At 47.2% G+C, this 24,092-nt stretch overlaps 1 protein-coding gene across 2 annotated transcripts in view; it reads right to left on the bottom strand.

Moving 5' to 3' along the window:
- coro6 (coronin 6) overlaps positions 1-24,092 on the bottom strand; it is a 78,595-nt gene that overhangs the window by 25,753 nt on the left and 28,750 nt on the right. For both annotated transcript variants that reach the window (XM_045690171.1, XM_045690172.1), the window contains exons 3-7: positions 14,995-15,117; positions 8,191-8,320; positions 7,783-7,961; positions 1,106-1,225; positions 749-853 (exon numbers count right to left, since the gene is read on the bottom strand). In XM_045690171.1, the coding sequence (XP_045546127.1) occupies positions 749-853; positions 1,106-1,225; positions 7,783-7,961; positions 8,191-8,320; positions 14,995-15,117 (657 nt within the window). The remainder of the gene's footprint in view (positions 1-748; positions 854-1,105; positions 1,226-7,782; positions 7,962-8,190; positions 8,321-14,994; positions 15,118-24,092) is intronic.

Raw genomic sequence — 24,092 nt, 5'->3', positions numbered from 1 at the left:
AGGGGGGAGAAGGGAGAAGGGAGGGGAGAGGAGGAAAGGAGAGGGGGGGAGAAGGGAGAAGGGAGGGGAGAGGAGGAAAGGAGAGGGGGGGAGAAGGGAGAAGGGAGGGGAGAGGAGGAAAGGAGAGGGGGAGAGGAGGAAAAGAGAGGGGGGGAGAAGGGAGAAGGGAGGGGAGAGGAGGAAAGGAGAAGGGGGAGAGGAGGAAAAGAGGGGGGGAGAAGGGAGAAGGGAGGGGAGAGGAGGAAAAGAGAGGGGGGAAGGGAGAAGGGAGGGGAGAGGAGGAAAGGAGAGGGGGAGAGGAGGGAAAAGAGAGGGGGGGAGAAGGGAGAAGGGAGGGGAGAGGAGGAAAGGAGAGGGAGGGGAGAGAGGGGAGGAGGGGAGGAGAGGGGGAGGAGGAAAGGAGAGGGGGAGGGGGAGAAGGGAGGGGAGGGGAGGAAAGAAGAGGGGGAGAGGAGGAAAAGAGAGGGGGGAGAAGGGAGAAGGGAGGGGAGAGGAGGAAAGGAGAGGGGGAGAGGAGGAAAAGAGAGGGGGGAGAAGGGAGGGGAGAGGAGGAAAGAAGAGGGGGGGGAGAGAGGGGAGGAGGGGGGAGGGGGAAAGGAGAGGGGGAGGGGGAGAAGGGAGGGGAGGAAAGAAGAGGGTTAGAGGAGGAGAGGGGAGGATTTATAGTAGTGGTATCAAGGTAATGGATAATACTGTTACTGTGTGTGTGCGTGCGTGCGTGCGTGCGTGTGTGTGTGTGTGTTTATACCTTTCCACAGAGGTAAACCATGTTGGTGTCTGGGTCGTAGTATGGTAACAACACACCGTTACTTGTGTCCAACTCCAGCAGTGCAATAGGCTCCTCAAAACTTGTCTGGTAGGAACAGAGCAAAGAAGGACAACATGAGAGGAGAGGGACGAGAGGAATTCATTGGACCGATGTTCACTGTCCTTCAAGAGGATTGACGAGTGAGGGTGCATGCATGTGTGTCCATGTGTGTGTGTGTGTGTGTGTGTGTGTGTGTGTGTGTGTGTGTGTGTGTGTGTGTGTGTGTGTGTGTGTGTGTGTGTGTGTGTGTGTGTATATATTTGTGTGTGCTTGTGTGTATTTGTGTGTGTGTGTTACCGGGTCCCACAAGCCCAGCTCTCTCTGGCTCATCCTAGTGAAGCCGGTAGTGAACAGGTTTCCGTCTCTGGTAAAGATGGCCCTCATCGGTCGGATCCCCTCGTGTGGAGCCATCCTCTCCTATTGGACAGAACGGACAAGCCAGACATCACTAACAGAATTCAGAGCACCCATCGAGGTAGAAAGAGGGCTCATCATGGCTTCTATGAAAGCACAAGCAGTCCCATTGAGTCTAGGCCTACACGATTTGGACTAAATATCTACACTGAACAAAAAATATAAACGCAACATGTAAAGTGTTGGTCCCATGTTTCATGAGCTGAAATAAATGATTCCAGAAGTGTTCCACATATAAAAAAAATGTATTTATCTCAAATTCTGTGCAGAAATTTGTTTACATTCCTGTTAGTGAGCATTTCTCCTTTGCCAAGATAATCCATCCACCTGACACTTGTGGCATATCTAGAGGCTGATTAAAAAGCATGATCATTACACAGGTGCACCTTGTGCTGGGGACAATAAAAGGCCACTTTAAAATATGCAGTCACACAACACAATGCCACAGATGTCTCAAGTTTTGAGGAAGTGTGCAATTGGCATGCTGACTGCAGGAATGTCCACCACAACTGTTGCCAGAGAATGTAATGTTTGTTTCTCTACCATAAGCCGCCTTCAACGACGTTTTAGATAATTTGGCAGTACGTCCAACCGGCCTCACATTGCAGACCACGTGTAAACATGCCAGCCCAGGACCTCCACATCCGGTTTCTTCACCTGTGGGATCATCTGACACCAGCCAGCTAATGTAACCGTTGGTTTGCACAACTGAAAAAGTTCTGCACAAACTGTCAGAAACAGTCTCAGGGAAGTTCTTTTGCGTGCTCGTCGTCCTCACCAGGGTCTTGACCTGACTGCAGTTTGGCGTCGTAACCGGCTTCAGTGGGCAAATGCTCACCCTTGATGGCCACTGTCATGCTGGAGAAGTATGGTCTTCATGGATTAACCCCAGTTTCAACTGTACCGGGCAGATGGCAGACAGCGTAGTGTGTATGGCGTTGTGTGGGCGAGAAGTTTGCTTATGTCAACGTTGTGAACAGAGTGCCCCACGGTGGCGGTGGGGTTATGCTATGGGCAGGCATAAGCTATGTACAACGAACACAATTGCATTTTATCGATGGCAATTTGAATGCACAGAGATACCGTGACGAGATCCTGAGGCCCATTGTTGTGCCTTTCATCCGCCGCCATCACCTTATTCAGCATGATAATGCACAGTCCCATGTCGCAAGGGTCTGTACGAAATTCCTGGAAGCTGAAAATGTCCCAGTTATTCCATGGCCTGCATACTCACCAGACATGTTACCCAATGAGCATGTTTGGAATGCTCTGGGTCGACGTGTACGACAGAAGAGGAGTGGGACAACATTTCAAACGCCACAACCAACAGCCTGATAAACTCAATGCGAAGGAGATGTGTCGTGCTGCATGAGGCAAATGGTGGTCACACTAAATGCTTGTGTTCCTAGCTCCAACAATGCAGTAATATCTAACAATACACAACAATACACACAAATCAACAAGTAAAAGAATGGAATGAAGAAATATAAAAATATTAGATCGAGCAATGGAGTATAAATATTTATATATACACTACATGACCAAAAGTATGTGGACACCTGTTGGTCGAACATCTCATTCCAAAAATATAGGCATTAATATGGAGTTGGTCCCCCCTTTGCTGCTATAACACATCTAGGCTTTCCACTAGATGTTGGAACATTGCAGCGGGAACTTTCTTCCATTCAGCCACAAGAGCATTAGTGTTGTCGGGCACTGATGTTTGGCTATTAGGCCTGACTCGCAGTCAGCATTCCAATTCATCCCAAAGGTGTTGGATGGGGTTGAGGTCAGGGCTCTGTGCAGGCCAGTCAAGTTTTTCAACACTGATCTCGACAAACCATTTCTGTATGGACCTCGCTTTGTACCCGGGGGCATTGGCAAGCTGAAACAGGAAAGAGCCTTCCCCAAACTGTTGCCACAAAGTTGGAAGCACAGAATCATCTAGAATGTATGCTGTAGCATTAACTGATGTTGCTACCAGAGGCAGTTTGGAACTTGGTAGTGTGTTGCAACTGAGGACAGACGAATTTTACGAGCTACACGCTTCAGCACTCGGTGGTCCCGTTCTGTGAGCTTGTGTGGCCCACCACTTCGCGGCTGAGCCGTTGTTGCTCCTAGACATTTCCACTTCACAATAACAGGACTTACAGTTGACCGAGGCAGGTACAGCAGGAAACAAAATTGACGAACTGACTTGTAAAGGTGGCATCCTATGACAGTTCCACGTTGAAAGTCACTGAGCTCTTCAGTAAGGCCATTCTACTACCAATGTTTGTCTATGGAGATTGCATGGCTGTGTGCTCGATTTTATACACCTGTCAGCAACAGGTGTGGCTGAAATAGCCGAATCCACTAATTTGAAGGTGTGTCCACATACTTTTGTATATATAGTGTATATAAATACTGTATATTTGTGTGATGGGATGTATAGACATTATGGACAGTATTTGGATAGAATATGTAGTATATCTGAAGAATACATGGATAGAGTAGTATATATACAGCAATAGTTGACTAAAATACAGTATATACTGTACACATAGTATGAAATGAGTAAAACAGTACGCAAACATTATTAAAGTGACCAGTGCTCCTTGTCTATGTACATAGGCAGCAGCCTCTAAGGTGCAGGGTAGAGTAAGGAGGGCAGGCGGTGTGCTCCCGGTGATGCGTTGGGCTGACCACACCCCCCTCTGGAGAGCCCTGCGGTGGCGGACAGTGCAGTTGTCGTACCAGGCGGGGATACAGCCCAACAGAATGTTTTCAATGGTGCATCTGCATTTCTTCAGTCTCCTGAGGTTATTCACCACACTGTCTGTGTGGGTGGACCATTTCAGATTGTCAGTGATGTGAACGCCGCGGAACTTAATAAAGCACATCTGTATTTCCAGTCATGTGAAATCCATAAATTAGGGTCTAATGAATATATTTAAATTGGCTGATTTCCTTATATGAACTGTAACTCAGTAAAATATTTGAAGGTTTTGGCCTTTCTAGGGAGTTTTTCCTAGCCACCGTGCTTCTACACCTGCATTGCTTGCTGTTTGGGGTTTTAGGCTGGGTTTCTGTACAGCACTTTGAGACATCAGCTGATGTAAGAAGGGCTTTATAAATAAATTTGATTGATTGATTGATTGAAATTGTTGCATGTTGCATTTATTATTTTGTTGGGATGTAAGGTAAGGAAGTATGTTGTTTTACTTCACACAAACATACATGCCTGCACGCACACACACACACACACACACACACACACACACCTGCACGCACACACACACACATACATGCCTGCACGCACACACACACACATACATGCCTGCACGCACACACACACACATACATGCCTGCACGCACACACACACACACACACACACACCTGCACGCACACACACACACATACATGCCTGCACGCACACACACACACACACACACACACCTGCACGCACGCACACACACACACATACATGCCTGCACGCACACACACACACACATGCCTGCACGCACACACACACACACATACATGCTTGCACGCACGCACACACACACACACACACATGCCTGCACAGACACACATACACACACACATGCCTGCACGCACACACACACACATACATGCCTGCACACACACACATGCCTGCACGCACACACACACACACATACATGCCTGCACGCACACACACACACATACATGCCTGCACACACACACACACACAAACACACATTCCTGCACGCACACACACACACACACACACACACACACACACACACACACACACATACATCCCAGCACGCACACACACACACATACATGCCTGCACGCACACACACACACAGACATACATGCCTGCACACACACACACACACACACACACATACATGCCTGCACTCACACACACACACAGACATACATGCCTGCACACACACACACACACAGACATACATGCCTGCACACACACACACACACACAGACATACATGCCTGCACGCACACACACACACACACATATACATGCCTGCACGCACACACACACACAGACATACATGCCTGCACACACACACACACACACACACATACAGACATACATGCCTGCATGCACACATACATGCCTGCACGCACGCACACACACACACGCACACATACATGCCTGCACGCACACACACACACATACATGCCTGCACGCACACACACACACACACACACACACACACACACACACACACACACACACACACACACACATACATGCCTGCACACACACACACACACATACATGCCTGCACGCACACGCACACACACACACACACACACACACACACACACACACACACACACACACACACACACACACACACACACACACACACACACACATGCCTGCACACACACACACACAATTCCACTGTTTGTTTGCTGTTGTATATGTGCTGTTGCCAGTGTCTTCTGTCTGTGTTGTCCATTTTGTCCTACATAGTTTTTTTGTTTTGTTATTATCCCCCGTCTCCACTGGAGGCCTTTTGCCATGCCGTCATTGTAAATAAGAATCACTCACTTTGAGTACAGAGTCTAGGTCTGGGAAACTGTGACCTTTGACCTCTCCGCGACCACCTCTCTCTTACCCCGTCATCTTTATTTCTTCCCCTCCCAGCTCCCCCATTCACCAACTCACCTCGACCACCTCTCTCTTACCCCGTCATCTTTATTTCTTCCCCTCCCAGCTCCCCCATTCACCAACTCACCTCGACCACCTCACTCTTACCCCGTCATCTTTATTTCTTCCCCTCCCAGCTCCCCCATTCACCAACTCACCTCGACCACCTCACTCTTACCCCGTCATCTTTATTTCTTCCCCTCCCAGCTCCCCCATTCACCAACTCACCTCGACCACCTCACTCTTACCCCGTCATCTTTATTTCTTCCCCTCCCAGCTCCCCCATTCACCAACTCACCTCGACCACCTCACTCTTACCCCATCATCTTTATTTCTTCCCCTCCCAGCTCCCCCATTCACCAACTCACCTCGACCACCTCTCTCTTACCCCATCATCTTTATTTCTTCCCCTCCCAGCTCCCCCATTCACCAACTCACCTCGACCACCTCACTCTTACCCCGTCATCTTTATTTCTTCCCCTCCCAGCTCCCCCATTCACCAACTCACCTCGACCACCTCTCTCTCTTACCCCGTCATCTTTATTTCTTCCCCTCCCAGCTCCCCCATTCACCAACTCACCTCGACCACCTCACTCTTACCCCATCATCTTTATTTCTTCCCCTCCCAGCTCCCCCATTCACCAACTCACCTCGACCAACTCTCTCTTACCCCATCATCTTTATTTCTTCCCCTCCCAGCTCCCCCATTCACCAACTCACCTCGACCACCTCTCTCTTACCCCATCATCTTTATTTCTTCCCCTCCCAGCTCCCCCATTCACCAACTCACCTCGACCACCTCACTCTTACCCCATCATCTTTATTTCTTCCCCTCCCAGCTCCCCCATTCACCAACTCACCTCGACCACCTCTCTCTTACCCCGTCATCTTTATTTCTTCCCCTCCCAGCTCCCCCATTCACCAACTCACCTCGACCACCTCTCTCTTACCCCATCATCTTTATTTCTTCCCCTCCCAGCTCCCCCATTCACCAACTCACCTCGACCACCTCACTCTTACCCCGTCATCTTTATTTCTTCCCTCCCAGCTCCCCCATTCACCAACTCACCTCGACCACCTCTCTCTTACCCCATCATCTTTATTTCTTCCCCTCCCAGCTCCCCCATTCACCAACTCACCTCGACCACCTCACTCTTACCCCGTCATCTTTATTTCTTCCCCTCCCAGCTCCCCCATTCACCAACTCACCTCGACCACCTCTCTCTTACCCCGTCATCTTTATTTCTTCCCCTCCCAGCTCCCCCATTCACCAACTCACCTCGACCACCTCACTCTTACCCCATCATCTTTATTTCTTCCCCTCCCAGCTCCCCCATTCACCAACTCACCTCGACCAACTCTCTCTTACCCCATCATCTTTATTTCTTCCCCTCCCAGCTCCCCCATTCACCAACTCACCTCGACCACCTCTCTCTTACCCCATCATCTTTATTTCTTCCCCTCCCAGCTCCCCCATTCACCAACTCACCTCGACCACCTCACTCTTACCCCATCATCTTTATTTCTTCCCCTCCCAGCTCCCCCATTCACCAACTCACCTCGACCACCTCTCTCTTACCCCGTCATCTTTATTTCTTCCCCTCCCAGCTCCCCCATTCACCAACTCACCTCGACCACCTCTCTCTTACCCCATCATCTTTATTTCTTCCCCTCCCAGCTCCCCCATTCACCAACTCACCTCGACCACCTCACTCTTACCCCGTCATCTTTATTTCTTCCCCTCCCAGCTCCCCCATTCACCAACTCACCTCGACCACCTCACTCTTACCCCATCATCTTTATTTCTTCCCCTCCCAGCTCCCCCATTCACCAACTCACCTCGACCACCTCACTCTTACCCCGTCATCTTTATTTCTTCCCCTCCCAGCTCCCCCATTCACCAACTCACCGCGACCACCTCTCTCTTGCGGGGGTCACATACACGGAGGCGTCGGTCCTTACAGGTGGTGCAGAACAGGCTGCCGTTACGGTTCCAGCTGACATTGTAGATGAGGTCTGGGTGGTCGTCCATGGAGATGAGCGCCTCGCCAGTTCCCACGTTCCAGATTATTATCAGGTTATCACTGCCTGGGGGTAGGGAGGGAGGAGTAGGGTGAGAGAGTGTGTGAGTGAATGCATGATTGTCTGTCTGTCTGTCTGTCTGTCTGTCTGTCTGTCTGTCTGTCTGTCTGTCTGTCTGTCTGTCTGTCTGTCTGTCTGTCTGTCTGTCTGTCTGTCTGTCTGTCTGTCTGTCTGTCTGTCTGTCTGTCTGTCTGTCTGTCTGTCTGTGTGTCTGTCTGTCTGTGTGTGTGTGTACCTGCAGTGAGTAGTATGTTGCGTGCAGTGGGGTGCCAGGTGACAATGCCGACGCGTTTGGAGTGTCCCTCCAGGACCACGATGGGCTCTGATATGGGCCGGGTCCCCATCTGGTCAGGGATCTGCCACACCTGCAGGGGGACACAATATAACTTAACACCTACAGGGGGACACAAAAAAACATTACACCTATAGAAGGACACAAAATAATGTTCCACCTAGAGGGGGAAAAACAATGTTACACCTATAGAAGGACCCAAAATAATGTTCCACCTAGAGGGGGAAAAACAATGTTACACCTATAGAAGGACCCAAAATAATGTTCCACCTAGAGGGGGAAAAACAATGTTACACCTATAGAAGGACACAAAATAATGTTCCACCTAGAGGGGGAAAAACAATGTTACACCTATAGGTTGCACCTCCAACACGGTCGCGTCATGCCATTGTTATGAACTTTCTCAAGCCGTGTATCCGCCATAGTAGTGTCCAAAAGTCAGGATAAGCGCGGTCATTTTGAACGGAGGCTAACAGAGGCTAACGCAGGCTAACGGAGACTAACGGAGGCTAATGACTGTTTCGCCTGGAAATACAATAACATTGCTAAAGTAGGAAAATATTTAGTAGGAAACAACTTTGCCCTCATTATCATGCCGTCAAATTTACTTTAGACTGATGGCAATGTTGTCATTAGCTAGCAATGTTTGTCAGAAATAGCTAGCTAATGTAAGCATTGCTGGAAGCACGAACATCCGATTGGTCTCTCCTTAATCATAGCTAGCTAGCTAATGTTGTACTGCATCTAAAGTCAATCTGGCAACATCACAATGGCAAAAGGTTTTCCTATAATTATCTGTCTCCTTTAGAAATGTTATTGTATTTCCAAGCCACAGTAATGTATTTTTGAGGAAATATTCATCAGTGCCAATTGACAATGCATTGAGTAGAATGCTCAGTCGGGCATCAGTCCTAAAACGAATGTTTCAAACAATATTGTGACGAAACGTGCAACCCCTGAATAAGGGGACACAATACAATGTTACACCTACAGGAGGACACAATGGGTGTGTTCGTAAATTCCATCTGGAGCACTCGGGGCGTTCATAAATTCAATCTGGAGTGCGCTCAGAGTGCGCTCTGGGTGTTCGCAAATTCAGAGCATTTTGCTCTAGGAGCGTTCAGAGCGCACACTGGACGCTCTGGCCGAGGAGTAGCGTTGATCCGAGCACGGCAGTCAAGCACCCAAGCTAACTGGCTAACGTTGGCTAGCTATTTCCAGATACAAATGAGAGAACACATCACTCTGACCATTTTACTCATCCTAGCAGAGCCGGTTAGGCTGTTTTCATGTTTTCCAGAGTGTTGGTGACTGTAACTGTGCTGCTGGCAACAATTGAATTACTATTTTTTTGCCGACGTTTACTGGCACCGGCCATATTCAACGGGTGTTGAGCGTTCGTAAATTCATCAGTTATTCTGCGCTCCAGGCACAGTTAGAGGAGAGTGCTCTGAAATCGGAGTAGATACCCAGAGTGAATATACGAACGCACCCAACAATATAACATTACACGCCTAAAGGATGACACATAACAACGTTACACCCATAGAAATAGAATAACTAGAACAGTCTTGGACCCTCTAAGCCTGGCAATTTGACTGGTAGACTCATGGAGATATGCCATATCTATATTTATGTAAGGGTTGACTCATAGCAGCGAGGAAGAGGCGGAGTGAAGAGGATCCCCTCCCGTCAAAATTTGTCCACGCGGGAATGTAGCGATAAGCAGATCACCTGCCTCCCCGCCTTTGGGACAACGTCTCCCATTGTTAAGGCAACGTCTCTTCATTATATACAGTATCACGGGTACATTCGCAAATGGCTGCTTGGTTTTGTGATGCAAAAATGTACACGTTAATGTAGAATATTCATTCAAATGATGCTAACTGATGTGGCTCATGCAATGGAATGTATTTTTTGTAATGTCAGTTGAGTTGATTCAACAAATTACAGCACAGATTGACTTCCTGCTTTTACTCTCGGCTGAAGGTAACAAAGGGGAGAATCTCAATTGCATATTCCTCGCATCTTCTCTCCTCCTTTCTCGTCTCCCTCTCAAAACCCATTGGATGAGAGATCTCGTTGTCTTAAACTTAGTCATCTTCAACCATAGAGAAAGATAGAGGACTCATTTTTATATCTGTGCCATTATTATTAGATATATTTTTTAGTGTCTGTGAGAGCATGGGCCGCGCCATTTAGGCTGTAACCCATAATAATCCCATCCCAGTTGACTATTTTGACTACTTTAATAATATAATATAATAATATATGCCATGGTGGAAGTCCTCAATGGCACTGCCCATGCTATAACGGTCTTCTGGCCACTAGAGGCCTCTATCATTCTCTATGTCTTCAACCTACTGTAGCTTTTACTTCCTGCTTTGCTCCTATGGGTACACCCAAACATGGCCGCCAGTCCACCCATTATGCCATCATTAACTTGAATGGAGACACCCATTCTATTGTTACACTTACACATGGACATAATACAATGTTACACCTACAGTCGTGGCCAAAAGTTTTGAGAATGACACAAATATTAATTTTCACAAAGTCTGCTGCCTCAGTTTGTATGATGGCAATTTGCATATACTCCAGAATGTTATGAAGAGTGATCAGATGAATTGCAATTAATTGCAAAGTCTGTCTTTGCCATGCAAATGAACTGAATCCCCAAAAAACATTTCCACTGCATTTCAGCCCTGCCATAAAAGGACCAGCTGACATCATGTCAGTGATTCACTCGTTAACACAGGTGTGAGTGTTGACGAGGACAAGGCTGGAGATCACTCTGTCATGTTGATTAAGTTCGAATAACAGACTGGAAGCTTCAAAAGGAGGGTGGTGCTTGGAATCATTGTTCTTCCTCTGTCATCCATGGTTACCTGCAAGGAAACACGTGCCGTCATCATTGCTTTGCACAAAAAGGGCTTCACAGGCAAGGATATTTCTGCCAGTAAGATTGCACCTAAATCAACCATTTATCGGATCATCAAGAACTTCAAGGAGAGCGGTTCAATTGTTGTGAAGAAGGCTTCAGGGCGCCCAAGACAGTCCAGCAAGCGCCAGGACCGTCTCCCAAAGTTGATTCAGCTGCGGGATCGGGGCACCACCAGTACAGAGCTGGCTCAGGAATGGCAGCAGGCAGGTGTGAGTGCATCTGCACGCACAGTGAGGCAAAGACTTTTGGAGGATGGCCTGGTGTCAAGAAGGGCAGCAAAGAAGCCACTTCTCTCCAGGAAAAACATCAGGGACAGACTGGTATTCTACAAAAGGTACAGGGATTGGACTGCTGAGGACTGAGGTAAAGTCATTTTCTCTGATGAATCCCCTTTCCGATTGTTTGGGGCATCCGGAAAAAAAGTTTGTCCGGAGAAGACAAGGTGAGCGCTACCATCAGTCCTGTGTCATGCCAACAGTAAAGCATCCTGAGACCATTCATGTGTGGGGTTGCTTCTCAGCCAAGGGAGAGGCTCACTCACAATTTTACCTTAGAACACAGCCATGAATAAAGAATGGTACCAACACATCCTCGAGAGCAACTTCTCCCAACCATCCAGGAACAGTTTGGTGACGAACAATGCCTTTTCCAGCATGATGGAACACCTTGCCATAAGGCAAAATTGATAACTAAGTGGCTCGGGGAACAAAACATTGATATTTTGGGTTCATGGCCAGGAAACACCTCAGACCTTAATCCCATTGAGAACTTGTGGTCAATCCTCAAGAGGCGGGTGGACAAACAAAAACCCACAAATTCTGACAAAATCCAAGCATTGATTATGCAAGAATGGGCTGCCATCAGTCAGGATGTGGCCCAGAAGTTAATTGACAGCATGCCAGGGCGGATTGCAGAGGTCTTGAAAAAGAAGGGTCAACACTGTCCCAGACCTTCTGGGACCTGCTGTCCCAGACCTGCTGGAACCCTGACCTGTTCACCGGACGTGCTACCTGTCCCAGACCTGCTGTTTTCAATCTCTAGAGACAGCAGGAGCGGTAGAGATACTCTCAAAGATCGGCTATGAAAAAGTCAACTGACACTTACGCTTGAGTTGCTGACTTGTTGCACCCTCGACAACTACTATGATTATTATTATTTGACCATGCTGGACCATGCATTTATGAACATTTGAACATCTTGGCCATGTGCTGTTATAATCTCCACCCGGCACAGCCAGAAGAGGACTGGCCACCCCTCATAGCCTGGTTCCTCTCTAGGTTTCTTCCTAGGTTCTGGCCTTTCTAGGGAGTTTTTCCTAGCCACCGTGCTTCTACACCTGCATTACTTGCTGTTTGGGGTTTTAGGCTGGGTTTCTGTACAGCACTTTGAGATATTAGCTGATGTAAGAAGGGCTATATAAATAAATGTGATTTTGACTTGATTTGAACACTGCAAATATTGACTCTTTGCATCAACTTGACACAATACAATGTTATAGCTACAGGGGGACACATAATAATGTTACACCTACATGGTGACACAATTCAATGTTACACCTACAGGGGGACACATAATAACGTTACAACTACATGGTGACACAATACAATGTTACACCTACAGGGGGACACAATAACGTTACAACTACACAGGGACACAGTACAATGTTATACCTACAGGGGGACACATAATAATGTTACACCTACAGGGGGACACATAATAATGTTACACCTACATGGTGACACAATACAATGTTACACCTACAGGGGGACACATAATAATGTTACACCTACAGGGGGACACAATACAATGTTACACCTACAGGGAGACACATAAAATTCTCAACATTAAATGTGCTACTCCAACCCCCCCCCCCCACCACCAATGTTCTCTCTGTGTGTGTGTGTGTGTGTGTGTGTGTGTGTGTGTGTGTGTGTGTGTGTGTGTGTGTGTGCGTGTGTTTTCAAACACAAACACGCACTCTCTCCCCCCTTCACACACACATAATCACACTCTAATGATAGCCAAGTTAGCTGGCCCAGTAAGCCAAGTCTTTTTGTCTGTGAAATCCAAAGGATGACATTACAGCTAAGGCCTTCTTCTCTGGTCACAATGCCAAGCCTGGACAGCTGTTATCTATCTATATATCCTATATATCCTATATATCCTATATCTATATATCCTATATATATCTATCCTATATCTATCTATCTATCTATCTATCCTATATCTATCTATCTATCTATCTATCCTATATCTATCTATCTATCTATCTATCTATCTATCTATCTATCTATCTATCTATCTATCTATCTATCTATCTATCTATCTATCTATCTATCTATCTATCTATCTATCTATCTATATATATCCTATATCTATCTATCTATCTATCTATCTATCTATCTATCTATCTATCTATCTATCTATCTATCTATCTATCTATCTATCTATCTATCTATCTATCTATCTATCTATCTATCTATCTATCTATCTATATATCCTATATCTATATATCCTATATCTATATATCCTATATCTATCTATCTATCTATCTATCTATCTATCTATCTATCTATCTAGCTATCTATCTATCTATCTATCTATCTATCTATCTATCTATCTATCTATCTATCTATCTATCTATCTATCTATCTATCTATCTGTCTGTCTGTCTGTCTGTCTGTCTGTCTGTCTGTCTGTCTGTCTGTCTGTCTGTCTGTCTGTCTGTCTGTCTGTCTGTCTGTCTGTCTGTCTGTCTGTCTGTCTGTCTGTCTGTCTGTCTGTCACCATGATCTATCCCATTTCCAGAACACACAAGGCATCAGTGTAGTAACACGTGTCATCATAAACAGCCAGTACTGTACATCATTAGTTCACACAAGCAGCCGCTTCAAGACAGAACCTCTGGTTTGAATCTTACTGACTGTATCATCATATGATATCTACTCCTTTAGCTTGATTTCACTATAATATATACTATATGTGTTCTTTAGCACAAAATCCCTTGTTTGCATCAACACGTTCCTTATTTGATAAAACCAGAATGCAATAAAACACACACACACACACACACACACACACACTTGTCCTTGTGCTGCCCTTGTGATGCAAGGTCTTGGTGGACTGTAGCACTAGGAGGTCTGATAAACTACATTCCTTGCACACACACACACACACACACACACACACACACACACACACACACACACACACACACACACACACACACACACACACACACACACACACACACACACACACACACACACACACACACACACACACACACACACACACAGCTTTGATATCTCATCCCTGCTCATCCTGAGAGGCTCTGTCATCTGATTGGTGGATGAGGCAGAGGGGTATTCAGGGGAGCTGTGTTAACACATGTTTATAAATACCAACCAGCCGTTACCCCAACAACCCAACCCAACCCCCCCCCCCCCCCCGCCCAAGACCACCCACACCCCACCCCTCCGCAGGCAGCACCCCTTCCCTCCACCTAACACGCCGTCCCCGTAACACCACCCACCTTTCTATTCTCCCATACACGCCAAGCCTGAGTCCTCAGCGCTTGTTATAAGTGAGGGTTTTAGGCAGGACACCGAGGCTAACATCCCACACTACAGTACTATAGTACTCCTCATGGGATCATTACTGACCACCGAGTCAGGACCTTTGGTTAAACAGCTCATTAGATGAACAGCAGTCCAGGGCCAGTTCTTAAAAAAACACTGACAGTTCATACATTATAATGTTTCCCTATGATATAACACACACACACAGGCTGCCAGCCTTACCATGGCTGTGGTGTCCTCTGAGCAGGATGCCAGGATGTTGTCGTTGTGAGGGCACCAGTCGATGTCCAGGACAGGCCCAGTATGGCCAGTCACCAAAGGGTGGTTCTTATCCAGACGACCCATCTACATCACATAGAGCAGGACAGACAGGCAGACAGCATCACATTACACTGCAATATACACAGTGTACACTCTAGTTAGAAAAACTCTACATTTTAGCAACAGCAATACAAATGTAGAAGTTATGCCCCACATCTTAGAAGATAGCTATATAATAATGATGTGGTTCCTAAGATGTTAAACATCTGATAATCTGCACAGCGGGACTGACAATAAAGACTCAATTCAAACCATAATTACACAATGCATCATACATCATTTCACATACTACACTTCTTTACTTTAGCCATGCCTGAAACACACACCAGGAACATGCGCAGTACTGACCAATGATGTCACTTCCTGTGCTATTTCACCACTTCCTGTTCCGTTAATGTGAACAACGTGTCTCTCAACCCCGTCACACATATACCCACGCACGTATACACACACACACACATACATACACACATCCTACCCTCCTGAAGTGTGTATTTATAGAGGTCTGATGAGGTGTTGAAAGGGGAGTTTTTCTTTTGGCTCGGACCCTGTGCAGGATGGATGGAGAGTAGCACAGATATATATAGACTGACTATCCAGCCCTCTAATGTACAGTGGGGTCTGAAATGATTGGCACCCTTGATAAAGACTAGCAAAACAAACTGTATAAAATAATACAGATACTGAGTTATATTGTATCCTCCACAAAATGGGGAAATTATATTATTTTATACCAATACCATTTCCCAGAGAAAGATATTTTGTTTAACAAGTAATCATTTCGACGCCAAACCCACCACTGGTGTGCGTGGCCAAAGGGCTCTATTTTCATGTCATCTGACCAAAGCACTGGTTCCAATCCAAGTCCCAACGCCGTTTAGGAAACTCCAGGCGGTTACGTTGTTTGGATGACATGGAAATAGAGCTCTTTGACCAGTGTTGAGTTTAACGTCGACATGAGCAGAAAATAACCTCAAACCTACTGTAAAATATGTTGGTGGATCTTTGATGTTATGGTCAAGGACATCACAAACTTTACCCAGTACCAGGACATTTTAGCCAAAAACCTGGTGGTCTCTGCCAGGAGGCTGGAACTAGGCCACAAGTGGTTCTTCCAGCAAAACAATAACCACAAGCACACATCAAAATCTACAAAGAAATGGTTCATTGGACACAAAATCAGCATTTTGTAATGGCCATCTCAGTCTCTGGACTTGAAACCTATTGAAAACCTATGGTTTGAAGTGAAGAGTGTAGAACAGAAGTGCAGACGAAGGATATCAAGGATCTGGAAGGATTCTGTATGGAGGAATGGTCTACGATCCCTCCCAATGGGTTCTCCAACTCACAAAACATTTTAAGAAAAAGCTCAGTGCCTTTATTCTCATAAGATGATGTATTGAAAGGTATTGAAAACAGCGGTGTCAATCATTTTGACACCTACCTTTAAACTAAATAAAAAAATTCTACTTGTTGAACAAAATCTCTTTCTCTGAGCAATTCTATTAGTATAAAATAATATAATAAAACATTTTTTAAATAGCATACAATGTAGCTCAGTATTTGTATTTATTAAATAGTCATTTTTGCTCATCTTTATTAAGTGTATCAGACTCCACAGTATAACCATCTCTCTCCCTCTCTCCCACTCCTCTTCCCTCTGTCTGTCCAGCCCTGTAATATACAGTATAACCATGTCTCTCTCTCCCTCTCTCCCACTCCTCTTCCCTCTGTCTGTCCAGCCCTGTAATATACAGTATAACCATGTCTCTCTCTCCCTCTCTCCCACTCCTCTTCCCTCTGTCTGTCCAGCCCTGTAATATACAGTATAACCATGTCTCTCTCTCCCTCTCTCCCACTCCTCTTCCCTCTGTCTGTCCAGCCCTGTAATATACAGTATAACCATGTCTCTCTCTCCCTCTCTCCCACTCCTCTTCCCTCTGTCTGTCCAGCTCTGTAATATACAGTATAACCATGTCTCTCCCTCTCTCCCACTCCTCTTCCCTCTGTCTGTCCAGCCCTGTAATATACAGTATAACCATGTCTCTCTCTCCCTCTCTCCCACTCCTCTTCCCTCTGTCTGTCCAGCCCTGTAATATACAATATAACCATGTCTCTCTCTCTCTCTCTCCCACTCCTCTTCCCTCTGTCTGTCCAGCCCTGTAATATACAGTATAACCATGTCTCTCTCCCTCTCTCCCACTCCTCTTCCCTCTGTCTGTCCAGTCCTGTAATATACAGTATAACCATGTCTCTCTCTCTCTCTCTCCCACTCCTCTTCCCTCTGTCTGTCCAGCCCTGTAATATACAGTATAACCATGTCTCTCTCTCCCTCTCTCCCACTCCTCTTCCCTCTGTCTGTCCAGCCCTGTAATATACAGTATAACCATGTCTCTCTCTCCCTCTCTCCCACTCCTCTTCCCTCTGTCTGTCCAGCCCTGTAATATACAGTATAACCATGTCTCTCTCTCCCTCTCTCCCACTCCTCTTCCCTCTGTCTGTCCAGCCCTGTAATATACAGTATAACCATGTCTCTCTCTCCCTCTCTCCCACTCCTCTTCCCTCTGTCTGTCCAGCCCTGTAATATACAGTATAACCATGTCTCTCTCTCCCTCTCTCCCACTCCTCTTCCCTCTGTCTGTCCAGCCCTGTAATATACAGTATAACCATGTCTCTCTCCCTCTCTCCCACTCCTCTTCCCTCTGTCTGTCCAGCCCTGTAATATACAGTATAACCATGTCTCTCTCTCCCTCTCTCCCACTCCTCTTCCCTCTGTCTGTCCAGCCCTGTAATATACAGTATAACCATGTCTCTCTCTCCCTCTCTCCCACTCCTCTTCCCTCTGTCTGTCCAGCCCTGTAATATACAGTATAACCATGTCTCTCTCTCCCTCTCTCCCACTCCTCTTCCCTCTGTCTGTCCAGCCCTGTAATATACAGTATAACCATGTCTCTCTCTCCCTCTCTCCCACTCCTCTTCCCTCTGTCTGTCCAGCCCTGTAATATACAGTATAACCATGTCTCTCTCTCCCTCTCTCCCACTCCTCTTCCCTCTGTCTGTCCAGCCCTGTAATATACAGTATAACCATGTCTCTCTCTCCCTCTCTCCCACTCCTCTTCCCTCTGTCTGTCCAGCCCTGTAATATACAGTATAACCATGTCTCTCTCTCCCTCTCTCCCACTCCTCTTCCCTCTGTCTGTCCAGCCCTGTAATATACAGTATAACCATGTCTCTCTCTCCCTCTCTCCCACTCCTCTTCCCTCTGTCTGTCCAGCCCTGTAATATACAGTATAACCATGTCTCTCTCTCCCTCTCTCCCACTCCTCATCCCTCTGTCTGTCCAGTCCTGTAATATACAGTATAACCATGTCTCTCCCTCTCTCCCACTCCTCATCCCTCTGTCTGTCCAGTCCTGTAATATACAGTATAACCATGTCTCTCTCTCCCTCTCTCCCACTCCTCTTCCCTCTGTCTGTCCAGCTCTGTAATATACAGTATAACCATGTCTCTCTCCCTCTCTCCCACTCCTCTTCCCTCTGTCTGTCCAGCCCTGTAATATACAGTATAACCATGTCTCTCTCTCCCTCTCTCCCACTCCTCTTCCCTCTGTCTGTCCAGCCCTGTAATATACAGTATAACCATGTCTCTCTCCCTCTCTCCCACTCCTCTTCCCTCTGTCTGTCCAGCCCTGTAATATACAATATAACCATGTCTCTCTCTCCCACTCCTCTTCCCTCTGTCTGTCCAGCCCTGTAATATACAGTATAACCATGTCTCTCTCTCCCTCTCTCCCTCTCCTCTTCCCTCTGTCTGTCCAGTCCTGTAATATACAGTATAACCATGTCTCTCTCTCCCTCTCTCCCACTCCTCTTCCCTCTGTCTGTCCAGCCCTGTAATATACAGTATAACCATGTCTCTCTCTCCCTCTCTCCCACTCCTCTTCCCTCTGTCTGTCCAGCCCTGTAATATACAGTATAACCATGTCTCTCTCTCCCTCTCTCCCACTCCTCTTCCCTCTGTCTGTCCAGTCCTGTAATATACAGTATAACCATGTCTCTCCCTCTCTCCCACTCCTCTTCCCTCTGTCTGTCCAGCCCTGTAATATACAGTATAACCATGTCTCTCTCTCCCTCTCTCCCACTCCTCTTCCCTCTGTCTGTCCAGTCCTGTAATATACAGTATAACCATGTCTCTCTCTCCCTCTCTCCCACTCCTCTTCCCTCTGTCTGTCCAGCTCTGTAATATACAGTATAACCATGTCTCTCTCTCCCTCTCTCCCACTCCTCTTCCCTCTGTCTGTCCAGCCCTGTAATATACAGTATAACCATGTCTCTCTCTCCCTCTCTCCCACTCCTCTTCCCTCTGTCTGTCCAGCCCTGTAATATACAGTATAACCATGTCTCCCTCTCCCTCTCTCCCACTCCTCTTCCCTCTGTCTGTCCAGCCCTGTAATATACAGTATAACCATGTCTCTCTCTCCCTCTCTCCCACTCCTCTTCCCTCTGTCTGTCCAGCCCTGTAATATACAGTATAACCATGTCTCTCTCTCCCTCTCTCCCACTCCTCTTCCCTCTGTCTGTCCAGCCCTGTAATATACAGTATAACCATGTCTCTCTCTCCCTCTCTCCCACTCCTCTTCCCTCTGTCTGTCCAGCCCTGTAATATACAGTATAACCATGTCTCTCCCTCTCTCCCACTCCTCTTCCCTCTGTCTGTCCAGCTCTGTAATATACAGTATAACCATGTCTCTCTCTCCCTCTCTCCCACTCCTCTTCCCTCTGTCTGTCCAGCCCTGTAATATACAGTATAACCATGTCTCTCCCTCTCTCCCACTCCTCTTCCCTCTGTCTGTCCAGTCCTGTAATATACAGTATAACCATGTCTCTCTCCCTCTCTCCCACTCCTCTTCCCTCTGTCTGTCCAGCCCTGTAATATACAGTATAACCATGTCTCTCCCTCTCTTCCACTCCTCTTCCCTCTGTCTGTCCAGCCCTGTAATATACAGTATAACCATGTCTCTCTCTCCCTCTCTCCCACTCCTCTTCCCTCTGTCTGTCCAGCCCTGTAATATACAGTATAACCATGTCTCTCTCTCCCTCTCTCCCACTCCTCTTCCCTCTGTCTGTCCAGCCCTGTAATATACAGTATAACCATGTCTCTCCCTCTCTTCCACTCCTCTTCCCTCTGTCTGTCCAGTCCTGTAATATACAGTATAACCATGTCTCTCTCTCCCTCTCTCCCACTCCTCTTCCCTCTGTCTGTCCAGCCCTGTAATATACAGTATAACCATGTCTCTCTCTCTCTCTCCCACTCCTCTTCCCTCTGTCTGTCCAGCCCTGTAATATACAGTATAACCATGTCTCTCTCTCCCTCTCTCCCACTCCTCTTCCCTCTGTCTGTCCAGCCCTGTAATATACAGTATAACCATGTCTCTCTCTCCCTCTCTCCCACTCCTCTTCCCTCTGTCTGTCCAGCCCTGTAATATACAGTATAACCATGTCTCTCTCTCCCTCTCTCCCACTCCTCTTCCCTCTGTCTGTCCAGTCCTGTAATATACAGTATAACCATGTCTCTCTCTCCCTCTCTCCCACTCCTCTTCCCTCTGTCTGTCCAGTCCTGTAATATACAGTATAACCATGTCTCTCTCTCCCTCTCTCCCACTCCTCTTCCCTCTGTCTGTCCAGCCCTGTAATATACAGTATAACCATGTCTCTCTCTCCCTCTCTCCCACTCCTCTTCCCTCTGTCTGTCCAGCCCTGTAATATACAGTATAACCATGTCTCTCTCTCCCTCTCTCCCACTCCTCTTCCCTCTGTCTGTCCAGCCCTGTAATATACAGTATAACCATGTCTCTCTCTCCCTCTCCCCACTCCTCTTCCCTCTGTCTGTCCAGCCCTGTAATATACAGTATAACCATGTCTCTCTCTCCCTCTCTCCCACTCCTCTTCCCTCTGTCTGTCCAGCCCTGTAATATACAGTATAACCATGTCTCTCTCTCCCTCTCTCCCACTCCTCTTCCCTCTGTCTGTCCAGCCCTGTAATATACAGTATAACCATGTCTCTCTCTCCCTCTCCTCTTCCCTCTGTCTGTCCAGTCCTGTAATATACAGTATAACCATGTCTCTCCCTCTCTCCCACTCCTCTTCCCTCTGTCTGTCCAGTCCTGTAATATACAGTATAACCATGTCTCTCTCTCCCTCTCTCCCACTCCTCTTCCCTCTGTCTGTCCAGCCCTGTAATATACAGTATAACCATGTCTCTCTCTCCCTCTCTCCCACTCCTCTTCCCTCTGTCTGTCCAGCTCTGTAATATACAGTATAACCATGTCTCTCTCTCCCTCTCTTCCACTCCTCTTCCCTCTCTCTGTCCAGTCCTGTAATATACAGTATAACCATGTCTCTCTCTCCCTCTCTTCCACTCCTCTTCCCTCTGTCTGTCCAGTCCTGTAATATACAGTATAACCATGTCTCTCTCTCCCTCTCTCCCACTCCTCTTCCCTCTGTCTGTCCAGCCCTGTAATATACAATATAACCATGTCTCTCCCTCTCTCCCACTCCTCTTCCCTCTGTCTGTCCAGCCCTGTAATATACAGTATAACCATGTCTCTCTCTCCCTCTCTTCCACTCCTCTTCCCTCTGTCTGTCCAGTCCTGTAATATACAGTATAACCATGTCTCTCTCTCCCTCTCTCCCACTTCTCTTCCCTCTGTCTGTCCAGTCCTGTAATATACAATATAACCATGTCTCTCTCTCCCTCTCTCCCACTCCTCTTCCCTCTGTCTGTCCAGCCCTGTAATATACAGTATAACCATGTCTCTCTCTCCCTCTCTCCCACTCCTCTTCCCTCTGTCTGTCCAGTCCTGTAATATACAGTATAACCATGTCTCTCTCTCCCTCTCTCCCACTCCTCTTCCCTCTGTCTGTCCAGCCCTGTAATATACAGTATAACCATGTCTCTCTCTCCCTCTCTCCCACTCCTCTTCCCTCTGTTTGTCCAGCCCTGTAATATACAGTATAACCATGTCTCTCTCTCCCTCTCTCCCACTCCTCTTCCCTCTGTCTGTCCAGTCCTGTAATATACAGTATAACCATGTCTCTCTCCCTCTCTCCCACTCCTCTTCCCTCTGTCTGTCCAGCCCTGTAATATACAGTATAACCATGTCTCTCTCTCCCTCTCTCCCACTCCTCTTCCCTCTGTCTGTCCAGTCCTGTAATATACAGTATAACCATGTCTCTCTCTCCCTCTCTCCCACTCCTCTTCCCTCTGTCTGTCCAGCTCTGTAATATACAGTATAACCATGTCTCTCTCTCCCTCTCTCCCACTCCTCTTCCCTCTGTCTGTCCAGCCCTGTAATATACAGTATAACCATGTCTCTCTCTCTCTCTCTCCCACTCCTCTTCCCTCTGTCTGTCCAGCCCTGTAATATACAGTATAACCATGTCTCTCTCTCCCTCTCTCCCACTCCTCTTCCCTCTGTCTGTCCAGCTCTGTAATATACAGTATAACCATGTCTCTCCCTCTCTCCCACTCCTCTTCCCTCTGTCTGTCCAGCCCTGTAATATACAGTATAACCATGTCTCTCTCTCCCTCTCTCCCACTCCTCTTCCCTCTGTCTGTCCAGTCCTGTAATATACAGTATAACCATGTCTCTCTCTCCCTCTCTCCCACTCCTCTTCCCTCTGTCTGTCCAGCCCTGTAATATACAGTATAACCATGTCTCTCTCTCCCTCTCTCCCACTCCTCTTCCCTCTGTCTGTCCAGCCCTGTAATATACAGTATAACCATGTCTCTCTCTCCCTCTCTTCCACTCCTCTTCCCTCTGTCTGTCCAGCCCTGTAATATACAGTATAACCATGTCTCTCTCTCCCTCTCTTCCACTCCTCTTCCCTCTGTCTGTCCAGCCCTGTAATATACAGTATAACCATGTCTCTCTCTCCCTCTCTCCCACTCCTCTTCCCTCTGTCTGTCCAGCCCTGTAATATACAGTATAACCATGTCTCTCTCTCTCTCCCACTCCTCTTCCCTCTGTCTGTCCAGCTCTGTAATATACAGTATAACCATGTCTCTCTCTCCCTCTCTCCCACTCCTCTTCCCTCTGTTTGTCCAGCCCTGTAATATACAGTATAACCATGTCTCTCTCTCCCTCTCTCCCACTCCTCTTCCCTCTGTCTGTCCAGCCCTGTAATATACAGTATAACCATGTCTCTCTCTCCCTCTCTCCCACTCCTCTTCCCTCTGTCTGTCCAGCCCTGTAATATACAGTATAACCATGTCTCTCTCCCTCTCTCCCACTCCTCTTCCCTCTGTCTGTCCAGCTCTGTAATATACAGTATAACCATGTCTCTCTCTCCCTCTCTCCCACTCCTCTTCCCTCTGTCTGTCCAGCCCTGTAATATACAGTATAACCATGTCTCTCTCTCCCTCTCTCCCACTCCTCTTCCCTCTGTCTGTCCAGCCCTGTAATATACAGTATAACCATGTCTCTCTCTCCCTCTCTCCCACTCCTCTTCCCTCTGTCTGTCCAGCCCTGTAATATACAGTATAACCATGTCTCTCTCTCCCTCTCTCCCACTCCTCTTCCCTCTGTCTGTCCAGCCCTGTAATATACAGTATAACCATGTCTCTCTCTCTCTCCCACTCCTCTTCCCTCTGTCTGTCCAGCCCTATAATATACAGTATAACCATGTCTCTCCCTCTCTCCCACTCCTCTTCCCTCTGTCTGTCCAGCCCTGTAATATACAGTATAACCATGTCTCTCTCTCCCTCTCTTCCACTCCTCTTCCCTCTGTCTGTCCAGCCCTGTAATATACAGTATAACCATGTCTCTCCCTCTCTCCCACTCCTCTTCCCTCTGTCTGTCCAGTCCTGTAATATACAGTATAACCATGTCTCTCTCTCCCTCTCTCCCACTCCTCTTCCCTCTGTCTGTCCAGCCCTGTAATATACAGTATAACCATGTCTCTCCCTCTCTTCCACTCCTCTTCCCTCTGTCTGTCCAG

This window comes from Salmo salar, chromosome ssa11, assembly GCF_905237065.1.
Source record: "Salmo salar chromosome ssa11, Ssal_v3.1, whole genome shotgun sequence".
In the NCBI taxonomy this organism is placed as follows: Eukaryota; Metazoa; Chordata; class Actinopteri; order Salmoniformes; family Salmonidae; genus Salmo; species Salmo salar.
The sequence above is the reverse complement of the archived record's forward strand: the minus strand, read 5'-3'. Positions and strand labels throughout refer to the sequence as shown.